This window comes from Lithobates pipiens, unplaced genomic scaffold (assembly GCF_037356315.1).
Source record: "Lithobates pipiens isolate NorthernLeopardFrog02 unplaced genomic scaffold, aLitPip1_a1.2 Scaffold_13, whole genome shotgun sequence".
Classification (NCBI taxonomy): Eukaryota; Metazoa; Chordata; class Amphibia; order Anura; family Ranidae; genus Lithobates; species Lithobates pipiens.
The window spans coordinates 332,190,112-332,216,132 of record NW_027507718.1 but is presented as its reverse complement, the minus strand read 5'-3'; the positions used below and the strand labels follow the sequence as shown (position 1 = coordinate 332,216,132).

The 26,021-nt window shown below is 41.3% G+C and overlaps 1 protein-coding gene across 3 annotated transcripts in view; it reads left to right on the top strand.

Annotated features, from left to right (window-relative positions):
* ZNF827 (zinc finger protein 827) overlaps positions 1-26,021 on the top strand; it is a 339,433-nt gene that overhangs the window by 271,474 nt on the left and 41,938 nt on the right. For 2 of the 3 annotated variants that reach the window (XM_077476987.1, XM_077476990.1), the window contains exon 9: positions 16,101-16,238. The exons of the other annotated variant lie outside the window; for it this stretch is intronic. In XM_077476987.1, the coding sequence (XP_077333113.1) occupies positions 16,101-16,238 (138 nt within the window). The remainder of the gene's footprint in view (positions 1-16,100; positions 16,239-26,021) is intronic. 3 annotated transcript variants of the gene reach the window in all.

The window sequence follows — 26,021 nt, the reverse complement described above, 5'->3', positions numbered from 1 at the left end:
GGGTTAATTTATTTATTATTTACTTATTATTTATTTTGTTAGGTTAGGGGTTAGGGTTAAGGGTTGGTGTTAGAGTTTATTTGTATTATTTATTTTAATTTAATTATTGCATTTGAGCAGAAAAACACTCAAAGGCGCGCAACAAAACGCACTAAAATACTCAAATCAAGTGTTTACGTGCATCTCTATGGAACAAAAACCACTTCAAGAATTCACCAATCTGCTTGATTTGAGCTACTAGAAAAGCTGCAAAACTTTTTTGAGCTTCAGGAGTTTGGCTCCAGGCGACTTGTAGTCGCTCCAAGCCACAAAACGCTGAGGTGTGAGTGGAGACTACAGAACTGTCTGTTAGTGATTTTTGGTGAATTGCAACTCTCTCAAAATGATAAGCGATTACTGCGCATTTTATTTTAGCTTTGGAAGAAACCCTCAACCTTTAAGAAAGTATATTGATGGTTGTTATTTGCTGCACCCCCTCTGTGATGCTGCTAATATTGTTTTGTATATCTCTGACCAAATGTGAGTGACATTTTCTGCACTTTTCTTATTTATTTTTGGTTTTGTCAGGCTGACATCACCATATTTTTTTGCAGGTACATACTGTTTTTGCAATTGAAATTTGTATTTTTTTGTTTTTTTAGGTGGGGGGGGGGGGGGGGACAGAAAACCCCTCAAACCATGTAGGCATGTTCAGCCTTATGTGAACCATTGTTTCAGACTGTAGAGCCTAGGACTTGTAAAATGTTTGAATTGCAACTGATAAGGCATGAATGTATCACAGTACACATTGCACTTATTGCATCATACAATAAGAAATATACAATATTGTTATAGTAATATAACTTACTTTTTCTTGACTTTTTTCTATCACTTATATAGTGGATGAGCATTCGGTGCTGCATTTGGAGACTCTTCTTTCTTACCTTTGTCGAAAAACGGCTGGAATGACAGTCAGGGCTAGAATGGTCAGAAGCCATGTAAGGCAAAAAAAAGAAAATGGCAAGTGGTATAATTACCTGTGAGAGCAGGGGACAAATTGGAAGTGCCATTGCTCTCTTTGCTGACCCACAGCAATTTCCCTGTGTAGCTCTGCTCTGAAGTATGTCACTCTCACCTTTTGTATTTGACGCATACTTCATTAAAAGGAATTGTTGCAGAAGGTGACATCATATGCTTTAAATGTACTGATATCTCTCAGACAATGTTAGTATCTGGAAGTTACTTTAAATGTTGGTAATTATGCAAATACAGTAATCCTGGGGGCTATTTTCATATTTTGATCACAATTTACGATCCTTATTCTGAAAAAAAACATTATTCTAAAAAAAAAAACTTTATGCTCAAAGATCTGTCTAGTCTTGTACAGTGGCAAGTTTGGCGCAAGTCCTTCCTGGCATACAGTATGGTTAGCAGCATTTTATCTGTGTCCCCCATCAGAGTCTCCTACATGTGTGTCTGCCATCATAGTCTCCTACATGTCTGTGTCCCCCATCAGAGCCTCCTACATGTCTGTGTCCCCCATTGGAGACCTCCTACATGTCTGTGCCACCGATCAGAGTCTCCTACACATCTGTGTCCCCCATCAAACATCAAACACCATTTAAAATTGAGCTGAATTTACACTAAATGGCAGCATGTAATGAGGGGGCGAGGTTATGCATTCCCCAATTCCCCTCACTGGCCACAGGCAGCTGGCAGACAAGGCCAACAAAAACTTCCAATGGCTGGGTTCCCCCATAAGCAAACCCCCAGATCACACCTCCAATACCCCTACCATGATTACACCCCCAGATACCCCCCATTCCGATCACACCCCTAGATTCACCCCCCCATATCACTCCACTCTGATCACCCCCCCCCCCCCCCCAATGTCACTCCACTCTGATTACAACCCCCCCCCCCCCCCCCCACACACACAAACATCTATAAAACGAATCAATCAGCGCTGAACACAACAAATAAGTGAAAAATTAAACAATTAATTAAAAAACATGCAGCTCGAATACTATAGGTCAAAATACCAAATCCCACATTACAAAGTAAAAAAGTAACAGTACAGCGCATAAATAAATAATCTAAGTAAATGAAAAAGTGACACTCTATTAGTGCATCAAAACACAAAAGTCCATAGATTTAAAGAACAACAAGTAGAGATGTCAGAAAAAAGATCCGCTTGTGCAATGTGCCTTCAATCGAAAAAAATAAGTGATGATGTGATTCCTTCACCAATAAGCAAGGTGGACTCTCACCTCAAAATATGGACCCCTGATTTAACAGACAGGTCAGAAAACGCTTGTTCCCATCATGGGTGACTCACAGCATTCAGTAGATATAGCGGTAGTGCTCAAAGATTGAATCCTTTTCAGTATCCTCAATTTAATATGATTCCATAAAAAACATAAAAAACAAAATCTAGTGCTCTCTGTTTCCACAAATTTATTTAAAACAGAAGTAAAAGAAATACACTCACATTCTGGTGCACTGATCTCCAGTGCTGAGTGCTGGGCATGAAAACAAATGTATCACAGCGTCCATGCATGGATCAGTATAGCAGCTTGCGGATGACGTCACGGCTTAGGTCACGTGGTCCGTTCGAACGCTGCTTTTAAGCTGGTATACTGATAATGAGCCAATGAAAAAGAAGATAGTGCGCAAGGCAATTTCACAGAGATAACACACATCAAGCGTGACTCCGGAAGCCAAATTAACACTTAGATAATTACCAGAAAGAGAGGAAGAGTTATAAAAACGAATAAAACTAATAACACAGAGGAGTGCATATGAATTGAACCTAAGCCGTGACGTCATCTGCAAGCTGCTATACTGATCCATGCATGGACGCTGTGATACATTTGTTTTCATGCCCAGCACTCAGCACTGGAGATCAGTGCACCAGAATGTGAGTGTATTTCTTTTACTTCTGTTTTAAATAAATTTGTGGAAACAGAGAGCACTAGATTTTGTTTTTTATGTTTTTTATGGAATCATATTAAATTGAGGATACTGAAAAGGATTCAATCTTTGAGCACTACCGCTATATCTACTGAATGCTGTGAGTCACCCATGATGGGAACAAGCGTTTTCTGACCTGTCTGTTAAATCAGGGGTCCATATTTTGAGGTGAGAGTCCACCTTGCTTATTGGTGAAGGAATCACATCATCACTTATTTTTTTCGATTGAAGGCACATTGCACAAGCGGATCTTTTTTCTGACATCTCTACTTGTTGTTCTTTAAATCTATGGACTTTTGTGTTTTGATGCACTAATAGAGTGTCACTTTTTCATTTACTTAGATTATTTATTTATGCGCTGTACTGTTACTTTTTTACACACACAAACATATCTCTCCCCTAACACACACACACAGATTCCCCCACCCTGATTATAACCCCAGATACCCCCCAATCTGTTCACACCACCTCCTCAGCCTAATCACCACCCCTCCAGATACCCCCAGTCAGATCTCACCCGTCCTGCAGACAGTTCCTCCCAGTCATTTGGCTCCTCCTCCAGATGATGTCAATGGAGGAATCTGCAGCACACCAGGGCAGGTTAGCTGTCACTGGGGCAGGCATTACAAGACTTCCATCCAAATCTCTGGTGGCCGTGGCCTCCAGCATCCTGGCCTGACTCCAGGATGCATAGCCAGCCCACACTTCTAAAATGCCTGGCAGCAGGGCCCCGCCTCCTCCCTGCACACATGGGAATCCATCCACTTCTCCTTCATCCTCTGCCTAGTTGTATCTGCTGTGACAGAGGTACACACACATTGCACCGTCTGCCCTCTGCTTCCTCTGTGGCGGTCCTGGAAAATAATCCACAGCACGAGTGGCATAGCGAATGGAGTGCAGGGGAGCGGCTGTGTCTGTATGTTGGGACTTCCCGCTGAGAACAGCGGGGGAGAGGGAGCAAGCAGACCAGCAGTTCTGTGACTGCAATATCTAAAGGAGCTGCGGCCGGACAGAACATACAAGCGGGCCAGATGTGGCCCACGGGCTGTGGTTTGGAGGCCCCTGGTCTACAGAGTCCTGTCTGGTACATCGTCCTAATGTAAGGCACCACTTTAATGTTTAGGGTCCTATTTACTGCCTAGTTTAGCCTCCAGAGTCTTTAATGCAATTTAGTTCTATTCACAATTTACAGTATTTCCAAAAAAGTTTTGGGTAGGCTCTTAAGTTGATCTGATGTATCTGAACGGGTCAATAAAAACATTAAACAGCAAAATATTTTAAATTGTGATACATTTGCTTAATTTTATGTGGTTATACTTTAGCTTAGCCAAATGAGGGCCCAAGATGATTAATAGAATATCATATTTGGTAGGTCAGAGAAGAGAAGCATGGAATCAACAAAAGTAGAGTGGTATGCAGTATAGAACGCACACCACAGTGTACAGAGTGGAGTGGTGAGGAATCTAGAACATCAGTACAGTGTCTGAGCATGCAGTATAGAACATAGTGCACAGAGAGATATGGTCAGATTTCAATTTCTGTGGGCTTCAGCCCTGGAAGGATTTGCCCCCTTAATGACCAGGCCATTTTGTAAGATACGGCACTGCGTCCCTTTAATTGACAATTACGCAGTCGCGCGTGGCTGTACCCAAACAAATTTTACATCCTTTTTTCCCACAAATAGAGCTTTCTTTTGGTGGTATTTGATTACCTCTGCAGTTTTTTATTTTTTGCGCTATAAACAAAAAAAAATGAACATTTTGAAAAAAAAAAAACAATATTTTTTACTTTTTGCTATAATAAATATCCTAACAAAAATGTAAAAAAATAAATTTCAAATTTTTTATTGGTTTGCGCAAAAGTTATAGCGTCTACAAAATAGGGAATAGATTTATGGCATTTTCATTTTTATTTATTTTACTAGTAATGGTGGTGATCTGCAAGTTTTAGAGGGACTGCAACATTGTGGCAGAAAGATCAGACACCTTTGACATATTTTTGGGACCATTGATATTTATACAGTGATCAGTGCTATAAAATGCACTGATTACTGTGTAAATGTCACTGGTAGGGAAGAGGTTAACACTAGGGGGCGATCAAGGGGTTAAATTTGTTGCCTCATGAGTGTTTCTAACTGTGGGGGGGGGTGGACCTGACTAGAGGAGGAGAAATATTGCTGTTTCTAACTAGTAGGAACAGACAATCTGTCTCTCCTCTCCTGACAGAATGGGGATTTATGTGTTTTGCTTTTTCTCAGTGACTGTAAAGCATCCTCTGATAGTATGAGATGGAGAACATTACATTACCATCTTGCTTCTCCACCTTGCATAATTAGGGAATGCTTTGCATACATAGAGATAATGGAAAGCAATCTCTGACTGGTACCTGTCCTAGGACCTGGAAGCAGTGGAAATCACTGTAGTAGTGGTGCCTTCTAAGAGGGATCCCACAAGTATGATATATGCATAGTTACCATTGGTCCAAGCCGGACTAATGTGACTCTGTTAAAAAAAATATACTTACCTGTATTTAAAAAAAGAAAGGAGCAACAGGCGGGACTTTGTATGAGGCACACGGGAGCAGAAGCATAAAATTTGGTAAAAAACAAGTTTTTAATAAGTACAAGTAGTTATATATTTACATGTTATTGCACAATCATAAATTATTATTTTTTATTTCATCAATGTATACACATTCCAACAAGGACTTAATAGTAAACATGTGAAGAGCTGAGTATTCAATAAACACAGATTATATATAAATACATGACACATTAAAGCGTCATTTAGAGAAAAAACGTAAAATTAAAAGAGCAAAAATCAAAAAGGAACGTTCATGCTTTGTTGACGATTGTATACACAAAACGGCAGTTGAAAGCTCTACGCGTTTCGTGGCCTTATAGCCACTCGTCAGGAGCAACACCGTAGTGGTAGCCTATCAATAAAATAAAATAAAATAAACAACCATTTTTGAGGGGGGAAAAAAATAAATTATAAATTAAAATGAACAATGTACAGACATGGAGAACCCCCCACAGATGCACATTTGACCCACAGACTTACATATATATCTGCGCAGAGGCGGCACAGTACACCGAGAGTCGGGCCGACCCAAAAATGCCACGGACCGGGGCTGAGGGAGCATGCCCAGGGCGACAACCAAAACGCATGAACCACCCCCCTAGCAGGTTGGGATAAGGGATGTAGCAAAAGTTGAGTATGGGAAGTGGAGTGGCCCTCATGGGGGGACCTATAAAGAATAAGCAATTAAAATTAGTGTGTGTTAAAATGTGTGCGAAAGATTTATAAAAGTGTGAACTGAGAAGGAAGGAGTGGGAAATTTGAGTGGAAGAGGAAGGAGGTGTTGTAGAAGAAAAATAATGAAAAAATAAAATTAAATTAAATAAATGATTACCTCGTGCTGTATGAATAAGGGCAAAGAAGCCATAGATCAAGTTGTTGTGAATGGGGAGTGAGGGAGGGAAATCCGAAGGGTTAGACCCTGCACAGGGGGAAGCCCATGGGATGGCGCCGCCATAGACCCACCCCCAACGTCATGCATCCGAAATCCAAGGGGGCCGGGAAGGTGTCACACAGCTGCCGGCCGTACAGACCAAGCTAGACAGCCGCACGCTCCAAACCCAGCCCCCAAATGGTCAGAGATGGTTAACCTGGCAGCCAGAACAAGCACGCCAAAAAGGGGGTGGAGGAGGGGATGTGAACGGCCCCTATTACCTCATTTAAAGTCGCAAACAATTTCCTTTCTTCCTTTTGTTAAACATACTTACCTGTAATTCTTCTTTAAGGGGTGCTCCGAAAGGAAGAGGGTAAGTGCAGGGGCTAGAGGGCTTTTTATTACATAACTGAGAGATCTGAGGAATAAAGCAAATGTGTGGGATGGTAAGACAGGGGCAGCACAGTGCCTTCATGGTTAGCACTTTCGCCTAGCAGCACTAGCGTCATTGGTTTGAATCTCAACCACAGCACTACCTGCCTGAAGTTTGCATGTTCTCCCTGCCTGTGTGGGTTTCCATCGGGGTACTCAGGTTTACTGCCACATGCCAAAGGCATGCTGTCTAAAATGACCCTAGTATATCTATGTATGAATTTTAGTTGGGGACCTTTGATTGTAAGCTCCTTGAATGCAGGGACTACTGTGAATGTACAATATATATGTAAAGTGCTGCACAAGTTAACAGTGCTATATAAGTACCTGTAAAAAATAAAATAATGTGAGCCAGAGCAAATCATGGATGAACAGTGGGGTTAACAGAGAGAACTAGGTGGGGGAGAGAGAAGACTTGAGAAGCAGATCATAAGCAGCAGAGAGGGAAAAATAAATCATTAGGAGTGGATCATGGCTGGAGCTGGAGAAAGAGGAGGCAGAGGAAACAGATTGTGGATGTTGGGGTAGGGAAAAAGTAAAAACCACCCAACAAAAATTGTAATCCTTTTCATTAAATACCTAAATAGGATTTATTTTATGTCTGAAGTGCTGCTTTAATTTATACATACAAATATACTTGAAGTATATTAATTTGTTTAGGAATGACTCGCATTGCAGTCTTTAAAATGGTTTATGTAGTATTTAAAATGCCACAAGGTGGCATGAGTGAGTGTCACAATAGCATGTAGAAAACACATACGGAAAATAACTATTGAATGCCTAAAATTAATTTAGAGTCTTCTCAATGCCAGACTCTTCTTTTATGAGAAGGTGACCTCCACAGCAATGGCAAGAAAACATGAGAGAAAAAGACCTTTGGGAGTACAGCAAGAAAATGTTTTATGCTTGGAATTTTTATTAAAACATTGCAGTCTTCTTTTGTGAGAGATAAAAAGCTGAATCTCGTTTCATATCTTTTTCACCCATGTATCATTTTACACTGCAGTATAATCAAACTTTCTTTTTTTTCATTATAAACAAGTGTGCTGTGAGAGTAGTGATTTACATTTAAATAATGTGCTGTATTTTATAGACAATGCAGGAACCAGAATGCAGTCACCCATAGCAGCCAATCAGAATGAACTTTCCTGAGGCCAAACCACTGCACCTTTATATCTGATTGGCACTTTATATTTTGCTCTTTGCATAATTTTATTAAATAAACTGTAATAAGTGTAGGAAGGTAGACTGTGGCAAGTATAAGTAATAACACGGCAATGATGTTATGGCTGGCATTGTGGATTGAAAAGTGTACACTTGTCCCATATGTGTGCTTTAAAAAACACCCTTAGGCCTCATTCACATTGATACTGTCAAACTGTGTTTTTATACATTTGGAGGACATTTCCAAAAGCATTTCAATGCAGGCAAGGATTTTCCAATGGTAACATTCACACCTGCTTTTAGATGTGGATAGTTTAGTTGCATTTAGAGAAAAATGGAATTCTGTGCATCCAGGATCCATGTTAACAGCTTAGTGGAACTAAAGTCCCACTTTTAAAAACTGTGAGCAGGCAGGCTTTATTGGAAAGGGACATTGTTCAATAAAAGAAACCTACCTACCTGCTCGCAGTCTTAATTCCGGCACGGCTCCTGTGTGCCCTGGAGAAGGGCACCCCTGTGCATGTGCAGGGGAGACCTCACCCCATGCTGGGCAATGACTTGGATAAAATATGCCAACACCTGCAAGGGACTTAATGCCATTGAAGGGAAGTAAGTATCATGGTGTTTAGCTCTGCTTTAGCAAGTCTTAATACTGCTAAACCTGTTTTAAACCAGAAAAAGTGATCTGGGAGGCATAAAATTTGTTCATACTTCTCAGATCACTTCTCCTGTACTTAGAAAAGATAAACATAGGAATGCCAGTGTAAATGAGACCTTAATCTTGCAGCTTTACTCTGCTTCCCCTAAACACTGTCATAGTTACTTGGATTGAATTTGTATCTAAAATGTATTTTTATTAGAAGTGTCTCATGAAAACAATACTTTGAGAGAGGCTTTAGATTATTTGATCACTGGCCTTATTCCACCAAGGAGTCTCATTATTAAAATAGCATTTCACCCTTTATAAGAGGAACTGCAATATGCTCACATAATTTGTAATAAAAACATCTTTGCCATTCTGAAGCTTTCCTCCAACCACTTTGCATATTATTTTATACAAACTGTGATTCTGTACTTGCCAAATATGCTGCAGAAATCTCCCTCCACTGAGTCTGGCTGCAGCCATTTCAACTGTGGGCAGCTGAAGCTGTTGCCTGTTCACTTCCTGGATTTACACAGAGGCACACCTCCAGCTCTGTAGCTCTCATTGGTCCTCTCATGACTCATCCTCCCTCCCTTCTTGGCAAACTCTCAGGGGAAAGAGTGAGAGAGAGCTGTGTATGATGTCAAAAGCCTAGGCTTTTTACCAGACAAGAAACAGGAAGTGGGCTTATAAGGTATTTACTGGCATAAAAAAAGTACTATCAAAAGTTAAAACAACAATTGCAGAAGATTTAATAGATGGAAAGTATAAAAAATTATTGAAGGTTCACTTTAAGTATTTAAAGTGGAAGTAAACCCATCGATTTAAATAGTTAAAAAAAAAGGCATGCCGGGAATGCTAACTGCACATTGGCTGTGCTCTCAGCCAAGCTATCAAACCATCCAATGGCTGGTGTCATAACGAATCACATGTGCAGCACCATAACAGTTGAAGATTAAACAGAGGCAAAGATGGCAGCTTCCTTGGCTGAAAACGATAGGGGAGTTTACTTCCACTTTAAAGAAAGGTTAGAACATCAGTTTTTTTTTTTTGTTTTCAGGTGGTGACTGAGACGGAGTAATAGAAAACTATTTCAACTGGGGCACTCACTGAAAGTGTGTGTTGTTTCTCTCATTGGATGATTTTCTCTCATGACCCGTGTTGGTGGCAGAGTTCAACTAGACAGGAATTGAGGCGATATCTTATGGTGGAGACATGGACAGCAATATAAATGCAACAGAGGTTTTAAACCCCCTCTTTCCCTCGTACATCTTTCCAAAGCCCATGGAAAATGTTTTAGCTGCTTTCATTTTAAGTAGTAAATAAAAAATAGTCAATGCGGACTGAAGTGCCGTAAGCCACAGCCACCACAGAATCCATACTATACTGTCCTATTTTTTTTTTATTATTATTATTATTATTATTAAGTGTTTGTTTTTTTAACATACAACAGCATAAACTGTGCTTAACCACTTCCCACCCGGCCAATGCATATATACGGCTGGGTGGGAGCTGTCTACTCCTGATAGGACGTTCCTGAACGTCATTCAGAAGTAGCGGGATCGCGCGCGCGCGCGCGTGCCCGCGCAGCGGCGCGATCCCGATGTGCTCGTGTCACCCGGACACGGCACATCTGAGATCGGCAGGAGGGCTCTGTGATTGGCCCTCCTGATCACATGACGGCCGTGTCCAATCACGGCCGTCATGTGATGTAAACAAACAGCCGGTTGCTAGGCAATCGGCTCTCCTCTCCTCACACGGAAGTCATCGCTGAGGAGAGGAGAGTAGAACGCTGCAGCCGGCTGATGATCAGTGAGTATGGGCTGCTTTTTACAGCTTTTTACTCACTGATCATCAGTCTAGTGTCAACACACCACACAGTACAAACACAGTCCCCACATATGTCCCCAAACCACACATGTCCCCAAAACATACATGTCCCCAAATAATAAAAACACATGTCCCTAATAATAAAAACATGTCCCCCACATATGTCCCACTAAAATCACATGTCCCAATGATTATCTGCACACATATGTACGTGATCACCTGCACACATATGTACATGATCATTTGCGTACATATGTCCGTGATCACACAAACCAATTATTATACAGTTAACGGAATTTTTTTTACCAAAAACATGTAGCAGAATACATTTTGGCTTAAATTTATGACAAAATTTGATTTTATTGGATTTCTTTTCAAATAGAAAAAAGAAAATATTGTTTTTTTTCCAAATTTCCGCTTTTTTTGCGCTTATATCGCAAAAAATAAAAAACGGAGTCGTCAATAAATAACACCAAAATAAAGCTCTATTTGTGCGAACAAAATGATAACAATTTCATTTGGGTACAGTGTAGCATGACCGCGCAATTGTCACTGAAAGCGCGAGAGCGATGAAGGCTGAAAATTGGGCTGGGAAGGAAGGGGGTGAAAGTGCCCTGTATTGTAGTGGTTAATAAACAACAAAAAAAACTACAATCAATGAGTAAGAGCATAGCTATAATCCATAGGAATACTACAAATGACAACAGCCAAAATCGTTAATTAGTATTCTCAGTGTTACAAGTTTTGCTGACATTGTATAAACATGATATACGGTAAATGTAAACTAAACATGCACAAGTTGACCTGAATTTGTTTCTTCTGTTAATAGCTTGAATCACAGTAAGCTTGCCCCAGTATATTGATATTGAGACTTTGATTGTATGGTACTAACTCTACACTCATAGGGAGAATAACATGTCTGAAATTAAATTAAATGGAGCTCATCCGGGTAGCTAACCAGGGGTTCCATAATTTTCTAATACAATTTCTATTCTGATATACTTGTTTTTCCTCAAGAGATGTCAATATTAACTTGATTTTTCCACTGTGTAAGCATGGGTGGGCTAGACCAGAGGAAATTCATTTTTGTGCAACAATTTCTGTGCTATGTAAAGCAGTCTAGTAATAGGGGCCATCGCCTCAGTAGGCACAAGGGAGTCCTCAAACATGTCAGGAAGACATATTTTAGGTTCTTGTGGTAAGTTAACCTGAATAGCGGGTGTAAGAGAATATCTTGCTAGTATCTGCGGTGTTTCAGGCATCTTCTTTTTATATGGAAAAAAGTCTGCTGGCCCTCTAGCACATCTAGGAAACAGATCTGTGTCTCTAAGGTTTCCATCTATGCAGTTTTTCAGGTGTATGGTAAACTCTGTGGAGAATAAAAAGTCTTTGTGTTGATAAATGCACCAGAGGATGTCAGAGCTTGATCCCAGCTTAAGTCTTCCAACCATCTTTTCAGTTTAGCTGGGATATGGGTGCTCGCATGTACATCATATTTACATAGTAGGTGATGTTGAAAAAAAAGAAACAAGTCCAACCTGTGTGTGTGATTATATGTCATTATTACATTGTATATCCCTGTAGGTTGTGGTCGTTCAGGTGCTTATCTAATAGTATTTTGAAACTATCGCTGCTCCCCGCTGAGACCTCAGCAATCAAAATCCCATATAATTGGGAAATGAGTCCTTTTTTTAGACTCAGTTTGTGCCAATAGGCATTATACTGTCCTCACTTTAGCAGCAGGATTTTTTTTAGCGTTTGTGAACATTTATTAATTTACCATTAGGCCTCATGCACACGGACGTTTTTACAGCCACTTTTTTGAGCTTTTTTTGCAGCTTAAAAACGGCTGTCCATGTTAGTCTATGGCTTCATGCCCACCTAGGCGTTTTTGAGCTGCAAATGGCATAGGCGTTTTTAAGCTGTAAAAAAAACCCAGGACCAGTGCCTTCCGTGGCGTGGAGCTAGAGCTGTAAAAACGCGAATCGCGGGAAAACGCGCAAAAACGCGCATAAACGCGCAACATATTTTCTTTGTTTTCTGAGTGCTATAGCCAAGAGATGTGTTTCTTAAAAAACGCTACTTAACGCTAAAAAACGCGCAAAAACGCCAATGCAAAACGTGGTAAAAATCATGTTTTTAACAACGATTTTTCCAGACATCGGAGCTAGCTTTGCAGCCAGTTTTTTAAAACGTCCGTGTGCATGAGCACATAATGTCAATGTTTTTTTATCTTGTAAAATTTGATGTAAAAAAAAAGGGGCCTTTTAGCTTTGGCTCACCTGATAAATATCACAATAATGATAGACTGTATAAAATAACATAAAACATATGCATGTATACAAGCACAATACATGCCTATACTGGATTTCCCCCTATATGTTAAATTGTGTGTGTATCTAATATACAAAGCATGTAATATCTTACAAATTACATGGTTTGTTCAAATAATGCTGTAGCAGCAGATGTGGACCAGCTGTTGCATGTAGCATCTAATCCTCTTAGTTAAATGGCTATTTGTGTTTTAGAGGTTTAAAAAATACCTGTTCCTTCCGCACAATAAGATGTTAACAAGAAAACCTTTGCCACATGTCAAACATAATTTAAAGGGGTTGTAAAGGCTGAAGGTTTTTTAACTTCTGTGTGCTGCTCCCCCTCACTACTTACCTGAGCCTCCTCTCTATCCAGCGACGTGCATGGAAGCCTCGTCTGTTACGGGTCTCTCTCTCTCCTCATTGGCTGAGACACAGCAGCAGGAGCCATTGGCACCTACTGCTGTCAATCACAGCCAGTAAGCCAATGAGGAGAGAGAGGATCTCTTAATGGTGATTTTCAGTCAAGACCTCCAGCGTAGTTACAAAAATATGCCTGCTGGAAGTACACAACCTTTATTTGGACTGAACATTGAGAAGACTGTTTTCTAGAACGGAAATCTATTGTAAGGCTGGCCATAGATTGTTTTTTCCTTCAGCCCACTGGCATAATAAAAAAAATAACAGATTTCTCCATCCACACAATCAAGGTGGATAGAGGAATCCTCCCTACTGAAACATAATATTCTGGCAACGGAACTCGTGCTACACTGCTCAGTAACTGCAACCAATGATCGAGTATTTTTTTCCCAGAAGCCCATGCAACAGAAGTCAATCATTAGATTCCAATTTCGCAAAGGCCAGCTTAAAAAACATTTGACTTCCTAGGTGACCAGCCCATGCATGGTCAGCATAAACTGGAAGAGAGTTTTTGGAATCTTTTGGTGGCTATTTCAGGTCTGTTGATGTCTGCTGATGTCAGTCTGACTGGAACAATAGTGTGACGGGAGCTGCTCTAGATGGCTTACTGTGCCTTTGATGTCTCCCCTGTAAGCTGTTTACACACATAAAATGATCAGTGTATGCTTCTCTAGCCAAGAACATCTGTTTTCAGCCACAAACCATTTCTTTTGATGACCGTCCAGGTGGTATGCCTCTCAGACATAAGCCCCATGCATGTGTTGGCCAGACCTCATGGATCATCTTATGAGTTATGTGTCCTATGACAGCCGGGCCTCAATAAAAACATCGAACTTGGCATTCAGTCCTTGCTAAGACATCTTGAAGATGCTTTAGCCGATATACTAAATGTTAGCATTATTTTGTCTTGCAAGATCCTTTCTATAGACCCTGTACAGATTATGATAATTGGGACCTGAATTATTTAATTCAAACACATTTATTTCCTGTTTTTTTTCCCACTTTGTACAGTTTACCAAAAAGTGGTTTATGTCCATATAATAAACCACTGTTTAGAACATTTTGGCAATGCTCATTTGTATTAAAAACAGAAGTTAAAGCATATCACAAGAAAAGTACTAAGGCAGTTTCTAGTAAGACAACGGCCCATGTAAATTGCCATTTTGACACACGCACAGTATCTTTAATGAGAAATATTGTCTGTAAAGTCCCCCCTCTCCTTTCCCCTCCATTCAGTTTGTAGGGAAGTGTCACTCTTGATTAATTGCACAGTGCTAGAAGTAGTTATTCAAAGCTAAAGAAGACACCAATTACTACCCTCAAAAATGTAAACTAGCCTTTGGAGACATGATTAGTCACCACCTTTTGCCAGTTAGTGATTGTTCTTTTTCATTGCATTGCTGCAGTATGATCTGAAACCTCCCGCAGTATGCCACTTCCAAGTATCAGAAATTCTGCTTCTAAGACACTGTTTACACAATGCCACGTGGCACACGTACACTGGTGCAGTGTCTGAACAATGAAGCTAAGGTTCCATTCACACTTGGGTGACTCCAAAGTCATGCAATTTCCATTGCAACTTTGGATAAGTGCAACACCTGTCACATTGAAAAGATTAAGATGCATGAAAGTCGCATCAAAGCAGCGCAGGAAGCTCTCAAAAGTTGCTGCGACTTTGTCGCATAGATTTGAATGGCTTTCATTGAAATACATGGGCTGCGACTTGTCATGGGACTTTGTATCCAAAGTTCCATAACAAGTCATACAATTTTGAATGGAGCCTAAAAGACAGGATTTGCAATACTGCAGGTGCTGAAAAAAAATTCCTTGGGAAAGGAAGGACACAATGAGAGTAATTTATGAAAACTGGAGCTGACAGAATTTGAGCAGCTGTGCACAGCAACCAACCAGGTTCTATCTTCAGCTTGTTCAGTTGAGTTGTGATAATGAAAGATAGAAGTTGATTGGCTTCCATGCACAGCTTATCCAGATTCTGTTTGCTCTAATTTAAAAAGCTCCCCTCAATGTGACACCTGCTGGTGATGGTTTTGTTTTCAAAGTTTTTTGTTAAAGTTATTCTCCATGCAGACCACCAAATGCACAGATGAAATACATTTATGTGTAGTATAAAATCTATTTTTGCACGCAAAATCCAGTGGTTTATATACCAGTGCATTGAGGCAAGTGGCATTTTCTGGTGTAGGATTGCACTACCTGTGTCACCTCTTCTCTCCTGCCTGCTGGTGGGACAAGAAGTCCATGTCCCCAACTCTATTCAGATAGCAGAATGGTGAACCAGGAAGTAGAATGGTGGTCTTTTGGATGTGCAATGCCACCGTTGGGATTAAGATCTCAACTGTAGCAGATAAAATAATAAATGTATATGTATTTCAACCGTGTATTTAGATGTTGAAACTATACAGCTGTATCACAACACGCATGCAAAACATACACATGCTTAGTGGAAATGCAAGGTTTGATGAAAACATTAAAGATTCTTTTTTGACAGCTCTGTACACAGTGTCCTGAGAGACCTTTAAAGATCTGATTAGAGACTGACCACAGTCTTACTCCCCCAAAATAGAATAAACTGTTTTGGTGGGGTTCTGCTTTAAGTACAGTGTACATTTCTTTCAGTGTACACTACTAATAAACACTATTTTGTTTACCAAAGGAAAAGGGGGGGGGGGGCATTTTCAAGTTTCCTGGATTAGCCTTAAAGGTATGCAGAAGGTTCTCTCCTCATTGCACATTACATATCCAAAGCCCAAGTTAAATTTTTGGAAGCAAGATCAAGTACTGTTTTATTCATTGCAGACCTGCAGACTGTGTTGGGATGTATACCAAATATTCACACAAACAGATCACTCAGTGTGCTTTCTTTAATGTTACAGATGCAGAGCCACTTGGGCTGGAAGCAGGCAGTGGGTTAGCTGCCTGGAAACTTAACGAACAGCTCTATCCCTGCGATGTCTGTGGGAAAGTGTTTGGCCGACAGCAGACTTTATCCCGACATCTGTTATTGCACACAGGTAATAGTGTATAAAACTTCCAATCTTGTCAGTGGAATTGAAATGCAGGTCTGCTTGCAGAATACACATAACTGTTTGATAGCTGTGGCCACCCACTGAATTTGAAGAGTAGTCTGACGTACAATCTAACTATCATACTTTTGAATAGCCTGCCACTGCAGACTGTGATCTGAATCAAAACATAAATCCGCCCAAATTCAGAGTGAATGATCTATATAGCAATTAGGAACTATGGGTGTTGGAATTTTAAACCCCAGCTCTCTCACACTCACATTCAAAGAAATATTAGGTAGGCATAACCTGATATTAAGTTTACTGATGATTTTGTCCCAGCCCTTATGTAAAGTAGAACGAAAACCCCTTTTAGACAGAGCATAATACATCAAGCGCTTCTGCCTGCTCCGCAGGGGATCTCTCCGCTGATCCCCCACTTAGCAGACTGATGACAGGACCCAATAGACTTTAATAGGAGCTCTGAAAAAATGTTTGAAAATGTGTATCATGTGCTTTTTTTTACCTAGTAACTTGTTTTCCTGTGGCTAAAATCATTTAAAAAAATGCTCAAGCCCCATTCACCTGCAAAAACGATCAAAACCATCCTGTACAAATGCCCAAAAAATGGCTCTTAAAGGATCAAAAGCGCTAAGCTCAAGTGTGAATACAGCCTTAAAAACATATACTTTTAGAACAGATTGATTGTTTTATTTTATGCCAAAATACCATGCAAACTTGCAAAATAACCCCTTACCCAAACTTTTTTCTTTACTGAGCTCATCATAGGCTCAGAACAATGTAAACGCTAGATAAGCTCTGCCTTTTCTTCCATTTCATGTGAAAAATAATACTTAAAATAAAAAAAGTATCAGGGACAGTACTCAATTTTCTCTATGTGAAAAATAAAAACCTGTTGCAGAATGTAGCTCTAGAGGGATGATGGCTTTGTTGTTCTCAGTCCTGGTGTGAATATGTTTCTGCATTTAGCAGTTTGTGATCTTCCTTGATTACGTAGCTGCATTGCAGCATACAAATCATTTTATAAGGCTCCTGGCACTGAAGTCCTTAAAGCAGAGTTACGCTCGTTTTTCAGTTTATTGAAAGTCAGCAGCTAGAAAAGTGTAGCTTCTGACCTTTAATAAACAGACACTTACCTGTCCCACGGTCCATCGATGCAGCCGCCCAAAGCCTCACTCCTCTCCCCCTCCTCTCCACTGTGCCATTATTGCAAGTGTGGGCACCCAGCTGTGACAGCTTGCGAATCGCCCTGCGCTCTCCTAATGGCCAGGCAATCTTCTGGGACCTGTAACGTGAGGAGAGGGAGGGACTGTCTAGGGGGAGAGGAGGAGTAGCCTAGGCAGCCAAGTGATGGAAGGAGGAAGTGGGACAGGAAGTACCTGTCAGAACTAGGTACCCACTCCCCCCCAAAAAAATGACATGCCAAATGTGGCATGTAAGGAGGCAAGGAGTGCTTAAAACAGAAGTTCCAGTTGGGTGGAACTCTGCTTTAAATCAAACAGGCATGTGGAAAAAAAAAAAGCTTCCATGATGTTCTTGTCTGCAATTACAGTGAAGATGCAGGAAGAGTGGATAAAAAAACAAACTAATGTTTATCCTGGGCCCAGACTTGTGTAACAGCTTTCATGACAGGGGAGGCAGAGGTATAAGATTAATGCTGCTTTTTTTAGTGAACATACTAATGTGTTTTTTATTTCTTATTCTTTAACCACTTACCCACTGGGTACTTAACCCCTTCCCGCCGAGCGTACGCAGATCTGCGTACTCGGCTTCCGGGGGGTATACCGGGATGATGCCCGCACCTGCAGGTACCGTTTTGATCAGCGGGCGATTGGCTATCCAGCCATAACAACCGATGCGGCTAAAAGCCGCTCGGCTATTATGCCGGAGGAGCGGGAGGGGACGTCCCCCCCCTCCCGCCGCTGTTACCGGTGCTCCCGCTCGATCGGGAGCACCGATTCCTGGTGCGATGCCTCCGGCCGCTGGGGAGGAACTGGAACGAAGCCGTAATCGGCTTCGTTCCAGTCTCCTCATAGTAAACACGGAAGCGACGTCATGACGTCACTTCCCGTTTACTCGGCTGCCAATGGCGCCGGTTTAAAAAAAATATCCGGTATTCAGAATCGCCGTTTTCGGCGATCTGAATACACTGAAGTGTAAAGGAGGGGTGGGGGGTCTTTTAGACCCCCGATCCCTCCATAAAGAGTACCTGTCACCGCCTATTACTGTCACAAGGGATGTTTACATTCCTTGTGACAGCAATAAAAGTGATCAAATTTTTTTTTAAACAATTTAGTCATTTTAAAATAAATAAAAAAATCTAAAAAAATTTTTTAAAGCGCCCGCCGTCCCCGCGAGCTCGCCAAGCAAAGAAAACGCATATGGAAGTCGTGCCCGCGTATGTAAACGGTGTTCAAATCACACATGTGAGGTATTGCTGCGATCGTCAGAGTGAGAGCAATAATTCTAGCACTAGACCTCCTCTGTAACGCTAACCTGGTAACCGTAAAAAAATTTTAAAGCGTCGCCTATTGAGATTTTTAGGTACCATACTTTGTCGTCAATCCACAAGTGCGTGCAAATATAAAGTGTGACATGTTTGGTATCTATTTACTCGGCGTAACATTATCTTTCACATTATGCAAAAAAAATTGGATAATTTTACTGTTTTTCTTTTTTTTTTTAATTCATGAAAGTGTCCCTTTCCCCAAAAAGTTGCATTTACAACAACGCTGCGCAAATACCGTGTGACATAAAATATTGCAACAATCGCCGTTTTATTCTCTAGAGTCTCTGTTAAAAAAATATATATAATGTTTGGGGGTTCCAAGTAATTTTCTAGCAAAAAATATGGATTTTAACTTGTAAACACCAAATGCCAAAAATAGGCTTAGTCATGAAAGGGTTAAACCCTCTTCCTAACCAGACTAATTTTCAGCTTTCAGTGCTCTCACATTTTGAATGACAATTACTCAGTCATGCAACACTGTACCTATATGACGTTTTTGTCCTTTTCTTCACACAAATAGAGCTTTCTTTTGGTGGGTTCTTTTTATTTTTTGCGCTATAAAAGAAAAAAGACCGAAATTCTGTTTAAAAAATGCATTTTCTTTGTTTCTGTTTTAAAATTTTGGCTATGTTGCCAATCTCTAAAAATTGATCACACCTGAAATACTGATGGCCAATCTCATTTCTTGAGCCAGGAAAGTACAAATACTCCCCAATGACCCCTTTTTGGAAAGTGGACATTCCAAGGTATTTAGTAAGAGGCATTGTGAGTTTTTTGAAGTTGTAATTTTTTCCCACAATTCTTTGAAAAATCAAGATTTTTTTTCACAAAATTGTTATATTAGCAGGTTATTTCTCACACACAGCATATGTATAGCACAAATTACACCCCAAAACACATTCTACTATTCCTTCTGAGTATGGCAATACCACATGTTTGAGACACTTGCACACCACAGCCACATACAGAGGCCCAACATGCAGGGAGCGCCATCAGGCGTTCTTGAAGCATAAGTTACACATATCATTTCTTGACTACCTCTTACACTTCTGAAGGCCCTGGAGAACTAGGACAATAGAAACGCCCCAAAAATGGCCCAATTTTGGAAAGAAAACAATCCAATTTATAATCTATGAGGCATAATGAATCTTTTGAACATGTAATTTTTTTCTACAAATTTTTGGAATATGTGTAAAGTAAATGAAAACGCATTTTTTTTTTTTTACACAACGTTGTCCATTTACGCAATATTTCTAACACATAGCATGTACATACCAAAAATTACACCCCAAAATAGATTCTCCTACTCCTCCTAAGTATGGCGATACCACATGTGTGAGACTTTTCCACAGCGTGGCCACATACAGAGGACCAACATGCAGGGAGCACCATCAGGTGTTCTATGGGCATAAATGTCAAATCTAATTTGACTACCTATTACACTTTTGTGAGGCACTGTAGTGGCATGGATGAGCATGAATGGGAATGGATGAGCCGTGGATGGGGATGGTTGAGCATGAATGAGTATGGCTGAGTACGGATGGGTATGGCTGGGTATATATGGGATTACTGGGTGCGGCTGAGTATGGCTGAGCATGGTTGGGTATGGCTGAGCATGGTTGGGTATGACTGGGTATGGCTGGATATGGCTGATTATGGATAGGGTGGATGAGTATTGTTGAGGATGGATGGATGAGTATGCTCAGTATGGATGGGAGAGCATGGATGGATGGGTATGCTGAGAGTTGGATGAATGAGTATGGTGAGCATGGATGGATGGATGAGTATGGATAAGCATGCTGAGCATGGATGGGTGAGCATGGATGGATGAGTATTGATGGGTGAGCGAGTATGCTGAGTATGGATGGGTATGGATGGATGGCTGCAATGGGCACACATCCAGCCGACAACGCTGCTGCCACCAATCTCTCCCCTTGTACTGTACCAATAGGTACAGGGACGGGAGAGAGGAACCGGACGTGACGCCAGTTTGTTTACAAGTGATCACTCCGTCATTTGACGAAGCGATCACGTGGTAAACGGCCGCTATCAGCGGCCGTTTACCATGATCTGTGATGCGGGCCCGGCGGTCACGGTTGTTCCCGGGTGTGCGTGAGTGTGGGATTCTGGGAGGATGTCATAGTACTCCCTCCCAGAGTTATCCAGCCGTGCTGCAGCCATAATTCGGCTATAGCACGGTCAGCATGCGGTTAATTAAAGCTATCTGCCTGGTTTTTGTTGCTCTGTAGATTATATGTGGGCCCATTCAATTCTTTATGAAGAAGTGCCTATATCATGTTTGGATTAGCCAGATATTAGACTTGCATTATAAGAGCTACCAACAGTGTCCTTAAAAATTAACTATAATATGATTTCCCTATTTACGTCCTCCGTCGTATATCCATTCATCCTTTTTTGTGCACATGTTTCAGCATTTAGATAAATAACAGAGTTATTATATTGCAGAATAATATTTCCTCCTGTATTGTACCTGGAATTATTTAAATTAAGACCCACGGATCCTAAAAGAATTGCGCTCTGTCATTTCAAAACCATTGTTTCTAGTTTTTAGGGACTTTTTATTGACTGGAATAGTACCACTGGATTGGCGCAGGGCCAATGTGATGCCTATATTTAAAAAGGGATCAAAGCCTTTACCAATTAACTATAGACCTGCTATGCCCCGTATACACGGTTGGATTTTCCGACTGAAAACATTCAATGGGAGCTTTTTGTCAGAAATTCCAACCATTTGTAGGCTCCATCGGACATTTTCCATTGGAATTTCCAAAGCACAAAATTTGAGATCTGGATCTCAAATTTTCCAACAACAAAATCCGTTGTCAGAAATTCCGATCATGTGTACACAATTCCGACGTACAAAGTTCCACGCATGCTCGGAATAAAGCAGAAGAGCCACACTGGCTATTGAACTTCATTTTTCTTGGCTCGTCATACATGTTGTACGTCACCGCGTTCTTGACGTTCGCAATTTCGGACCAACTTTGTGTGACTGTGTGTATGCAAGACAAGTTTGAGCCAACACCCATCAGAAAAAACCCATGGGTTTTGTTGTCAGAATGTCCGATCGTGTGTACGGGGCATTAGTCTAACTTCTATAGTTTGGAAGTTACTGGAGAGTTTAATAAAAGACCACATTCTTGTTGTAAAAAAATATTTTAAGCAACAGACAGCATGGATTCATGAAAGACAGACATTGTCATACAATTCTGATTTCTTTTTATGAGGAGGTAAGTAAAAACTTGGATAGAGGGGTGGCTGTGGATGTAGTATACTTGGATTTTGCAAAAGCATTTGACACAGTTCCCCACACACGGCTAATGTGTAAGATTAATTCCACAGGCTTGGAAAGAGCAGTTTGTAAATGGATAGAAAACTGGCTAAAAGACAGAATTCAGAGAGTAGTGAGCAATGATTTACATTCTGAATGGTCTAAGGTCATCAGTGGTCTACCCCAAGGTTCAGTGTTGGGACCCTTACTTTTTAATATCTTTATAAATGATATTGGGTCTGGGATTAAAAGTACAATTTCAGTCTTTGCAGATGACACCAAGCTATGCAGTGGATTAACAATCACGTTACTTTAAATTATAGGATGTCTCCAACTTACAGGCCAACCTCAATGCACTGTTTAGTTGGGCAACTAGGTGGTAAATGTGGTTTAATGTTGATTAATGTAAAGTTATGCACTTGGGGGCTAAGAATATGCATGCATCACACATACTAGGGGTAGTAGAACTGTGGGAATCAATGTTGGAGAAGGTTCTGGTAGAGCATGAGCTTAATAATAGCATGGAATGCTAAGCTACAGTTTTCAAAGCAAGCAAAATCCTTTCTTGTATTAGGGGGGTATGGACACCAGAGAGAGAGAGACATCATTTTGCTCCTGTACAAATCATTAGTAAGACCTCATCTGGAATATGCAGTTCAGTTTTGGGCACCAGTTCTCAAAAAGGATATCGGGGAACCGGAAACAGGGCACAAAAAGGCAACCAAAAGGAGCTCGGCTGTCAGGAAAGATTAGAGGAACTGAATTTTTTGCCCTTGTACACACGGTCGGACATTCTGACAACCAAATCCGTTGGATTTTGTCTGACGGATTTTGTCCGAAACTGTTGCATACACACGGTCAGACAAAGTTGTCGGAAAATCTGATTGTACATAACGTGATGATGTTATTTCGTTATGACGGGACTACGTTCAGGCTAGTAGCCAATAGCTTTAGTCTAGGAATTTGATCTGAGCATGCGGGGCACTTTGTCCGTTGGAGTAGGCTACACATGATCGGAGTATGTCCGATCGGAGCATGTTGTCGGAAAATTTTATAGACAAGTTGGAAAACTTGGTCCGTCGGATATTCAGACAGAAACAGTCCGATGGAGACACACAGTCAGATTATCTGACAATACGGTCCGATCAGACACATTCCGTCGGAATCTACGACCGTGTGTACAAGGGCTTTCTCTCTTGAGGAGAGGAGATTAAGGGGGGGGATATAATCAACATGTACAGATACGTAAGTGATCCATATAGAGTTATTCACTTTAAGATCATCACAGAGGACAAGGTGGCACTCTTTACATCTGGAGGAAAAAAAATGTAATCTCCAAATATGGAAAGGTATCTTCACATTAAGAGCTGTGAAAATGTGGAATAGACTCCCTCAAGAGCTGGTTCTGGACAGCTCAGTAGATTGCGTTAAAAAAAGGCCTGGATTCTTTCCTAAATGTACATAATATAATTTGGGTACTAACATTTTTAGGTAAAGTTGATTTGGACAACATCTGATTGCCTCTTGGGGGATCAGGAAGGAATTTTTTCCCCCGCTGTAGCTAATTGGCTGCTTTGCTGGGGTTTTTCGCCTTCCTCTGGATCAACTGTGGGTATAACATTGTGTATACAAGATTGTATGATTATTATTTTTTCTTTTTTTTCTCTTATATTGGTTGAACTAGATTGACTTGTTTTATTTTTTTCAAACTGACTAACTATGTAAAAAAAGTCTTTTGGCATCCCTAATAAGGCCAACTTTTGAGTAGGGTTATGTTTTAAATACAACCCCCAATCCCAAAAAAGTTGGCACGCTGTGTAAAAGCTACATAAACACAAAATTCAATGATTTGCACATCTCATAAACCCATAATTTATTCACAAAAGAAAATAGAAAACATATCAAATGTTTTAAACTGAGAAAATTTATAGTTTTAAGAAGAACAAAATAAGGTCATTTTGAAATTATTGGCAGGGACATGGCCATGTTTACCATGGTGTAACATCCTCATTTTTAACAACAAACACCTGGGAACTGAGGAGACCACTTGCTGGAGATTTGGGAGAGAAATGTTGTCCCATTCTTGCCTAATATAGAATTCTAATGGCTTAATAATCCTTGGTCTTCGTTGTCATAATTGTATTCACAGAAAAGGATTTTTGGAAGTACACCTGAGTCCATGCAGTGATGTCGAATCATGTATATTTTTAATGTAGTGCTGTCTGAAGGCCCTGAAGATCGTTGGCATCCAATATGGCATTTTGATCTTGTCCCTTATGCCGCGTACACACGATCAGACTATCCGGACTTACTCCGGTGGACAAACCGCCTGACTTTGAATCGGAGGTCCGCCGGACTTTCCAAACGAGCGGACCTGCCCACACACGACTGGACTTTTGAAATGAAGGGACTTGCCTACACACGGAGGAAAGTCTGTTCATTTTCAATGCGGCTCCGGGTAGGCGGGACTAGCGGCAGCGAGATTGACACCTCGCTGGCCCCGTCACCTGGTATGGACTTAAACGGGAAGCCCTACGCCGAAAAAAACGGCGTGGGGCTCCCCCCAAAGTCCATATCAGACCCTTATGCGAGCACGTAGCTCGGCCGATCAGGAAAGGGGGTGGGGCTAAGTGAGCGCCCCCCCACTCCTGAGCCGTACCAGGCCACGTGCCCTCAACATGTGCCCCCCCGCCCCAAAGCACCTTGTCCCCATGTTGATGAGGACAAGGGCCTCTTTCCGACAACCCTGGCCGTTGGTTGTCGAGGTCTGCGGGCGGGGGGCTTATTGGAATCCGGGAGCCCCTTTAATAAGGGGGCCCCCAGATACCGGCCCCCCACCCTATGTGAATGATTATTGGGGTACCATGTACCCCTACCCATTCACCTGGTGAAAAAAAGTGTAAAGAAAAAAACACATGTTTTTAAAATAATTTATTGCACAGCTCCGAGCGTTTTCTTCTTCCGTTTTGGGGGGTCTTCTCACCGGACTCCTCCGCTATCTTCTGCTAGCTCTTTTACTAGCGGAGGAGCCTGGCTTTCTTCTTCATCGCCGCCGCCATCCAGGGGTCTTCTTCTGACTTCGGGGGTCTTGTCCCCCCCTTCGGTTCTTCTTGCCGGGCCTCCGCCTTCTTCTTCCAGCTCTTTTACTAGCGGTCTTCTGTCGCCGCCTTCTCTTCTTCCTTGAGATGTTGACTCAACCCTCTCTCTAGCCACAATGACAGGGACGCGTCGTGCGGCGACTTATATAGGAACAATGGGCGGGGTCACCGGGTGATGTCACATGATGATCCCGCCCCCTTATGTCACAGTCCCAGCATCCTCCAGAACTGTGACATAAGTGGGCGGGGTCATCATGTGACATCACCCGGTGACCCCGCCCATTGTCCCTATATAAGAAATTGACTTCCTTCGCTAGTCCCGTCTACCTGGAGCCGCGTCCAAAATTAACAGACTTTCCTCTGTGTGTGGGCAAGTCCATTAATTTCAAAAGTCCGGCGGATTAGCACACAGACAGCCGGATTGTCTGCCGTACTGCCGAGTCTGGTGGACAGTTTTGAGTCTAAACTTCTTTCTAAGTCTGCTGGACTTTTGGAAAGAAAAAGTCCGCCAGAGCCCACACACGGTCCGCTGGATTGTCTGATCGTGTGTACGTGGCATAATGCACACAAATTTCACCAGATACCGATTCCTCCAGCTCCACCTCTTGTCGGTGGTGGGGCCTGCTGTGGGATGCAAGTGCAGAGGATCTGAGTCCTAGTGCACTGCTAAACTCCCACCACCAGAGGCGCCCACTCCTTCTCCTAGCAATACGACTCCCCTTCCCTCTCTGTGGTCATGTCACTCAGTGTGTGTGTGTGTAAAAAAAAAAATATATATATATATATATATATATATATATATATATATATATATATATATATATATATATATATTTTTGCACTTGTTTGGCTGACCACTTGAGCTCAGTCTA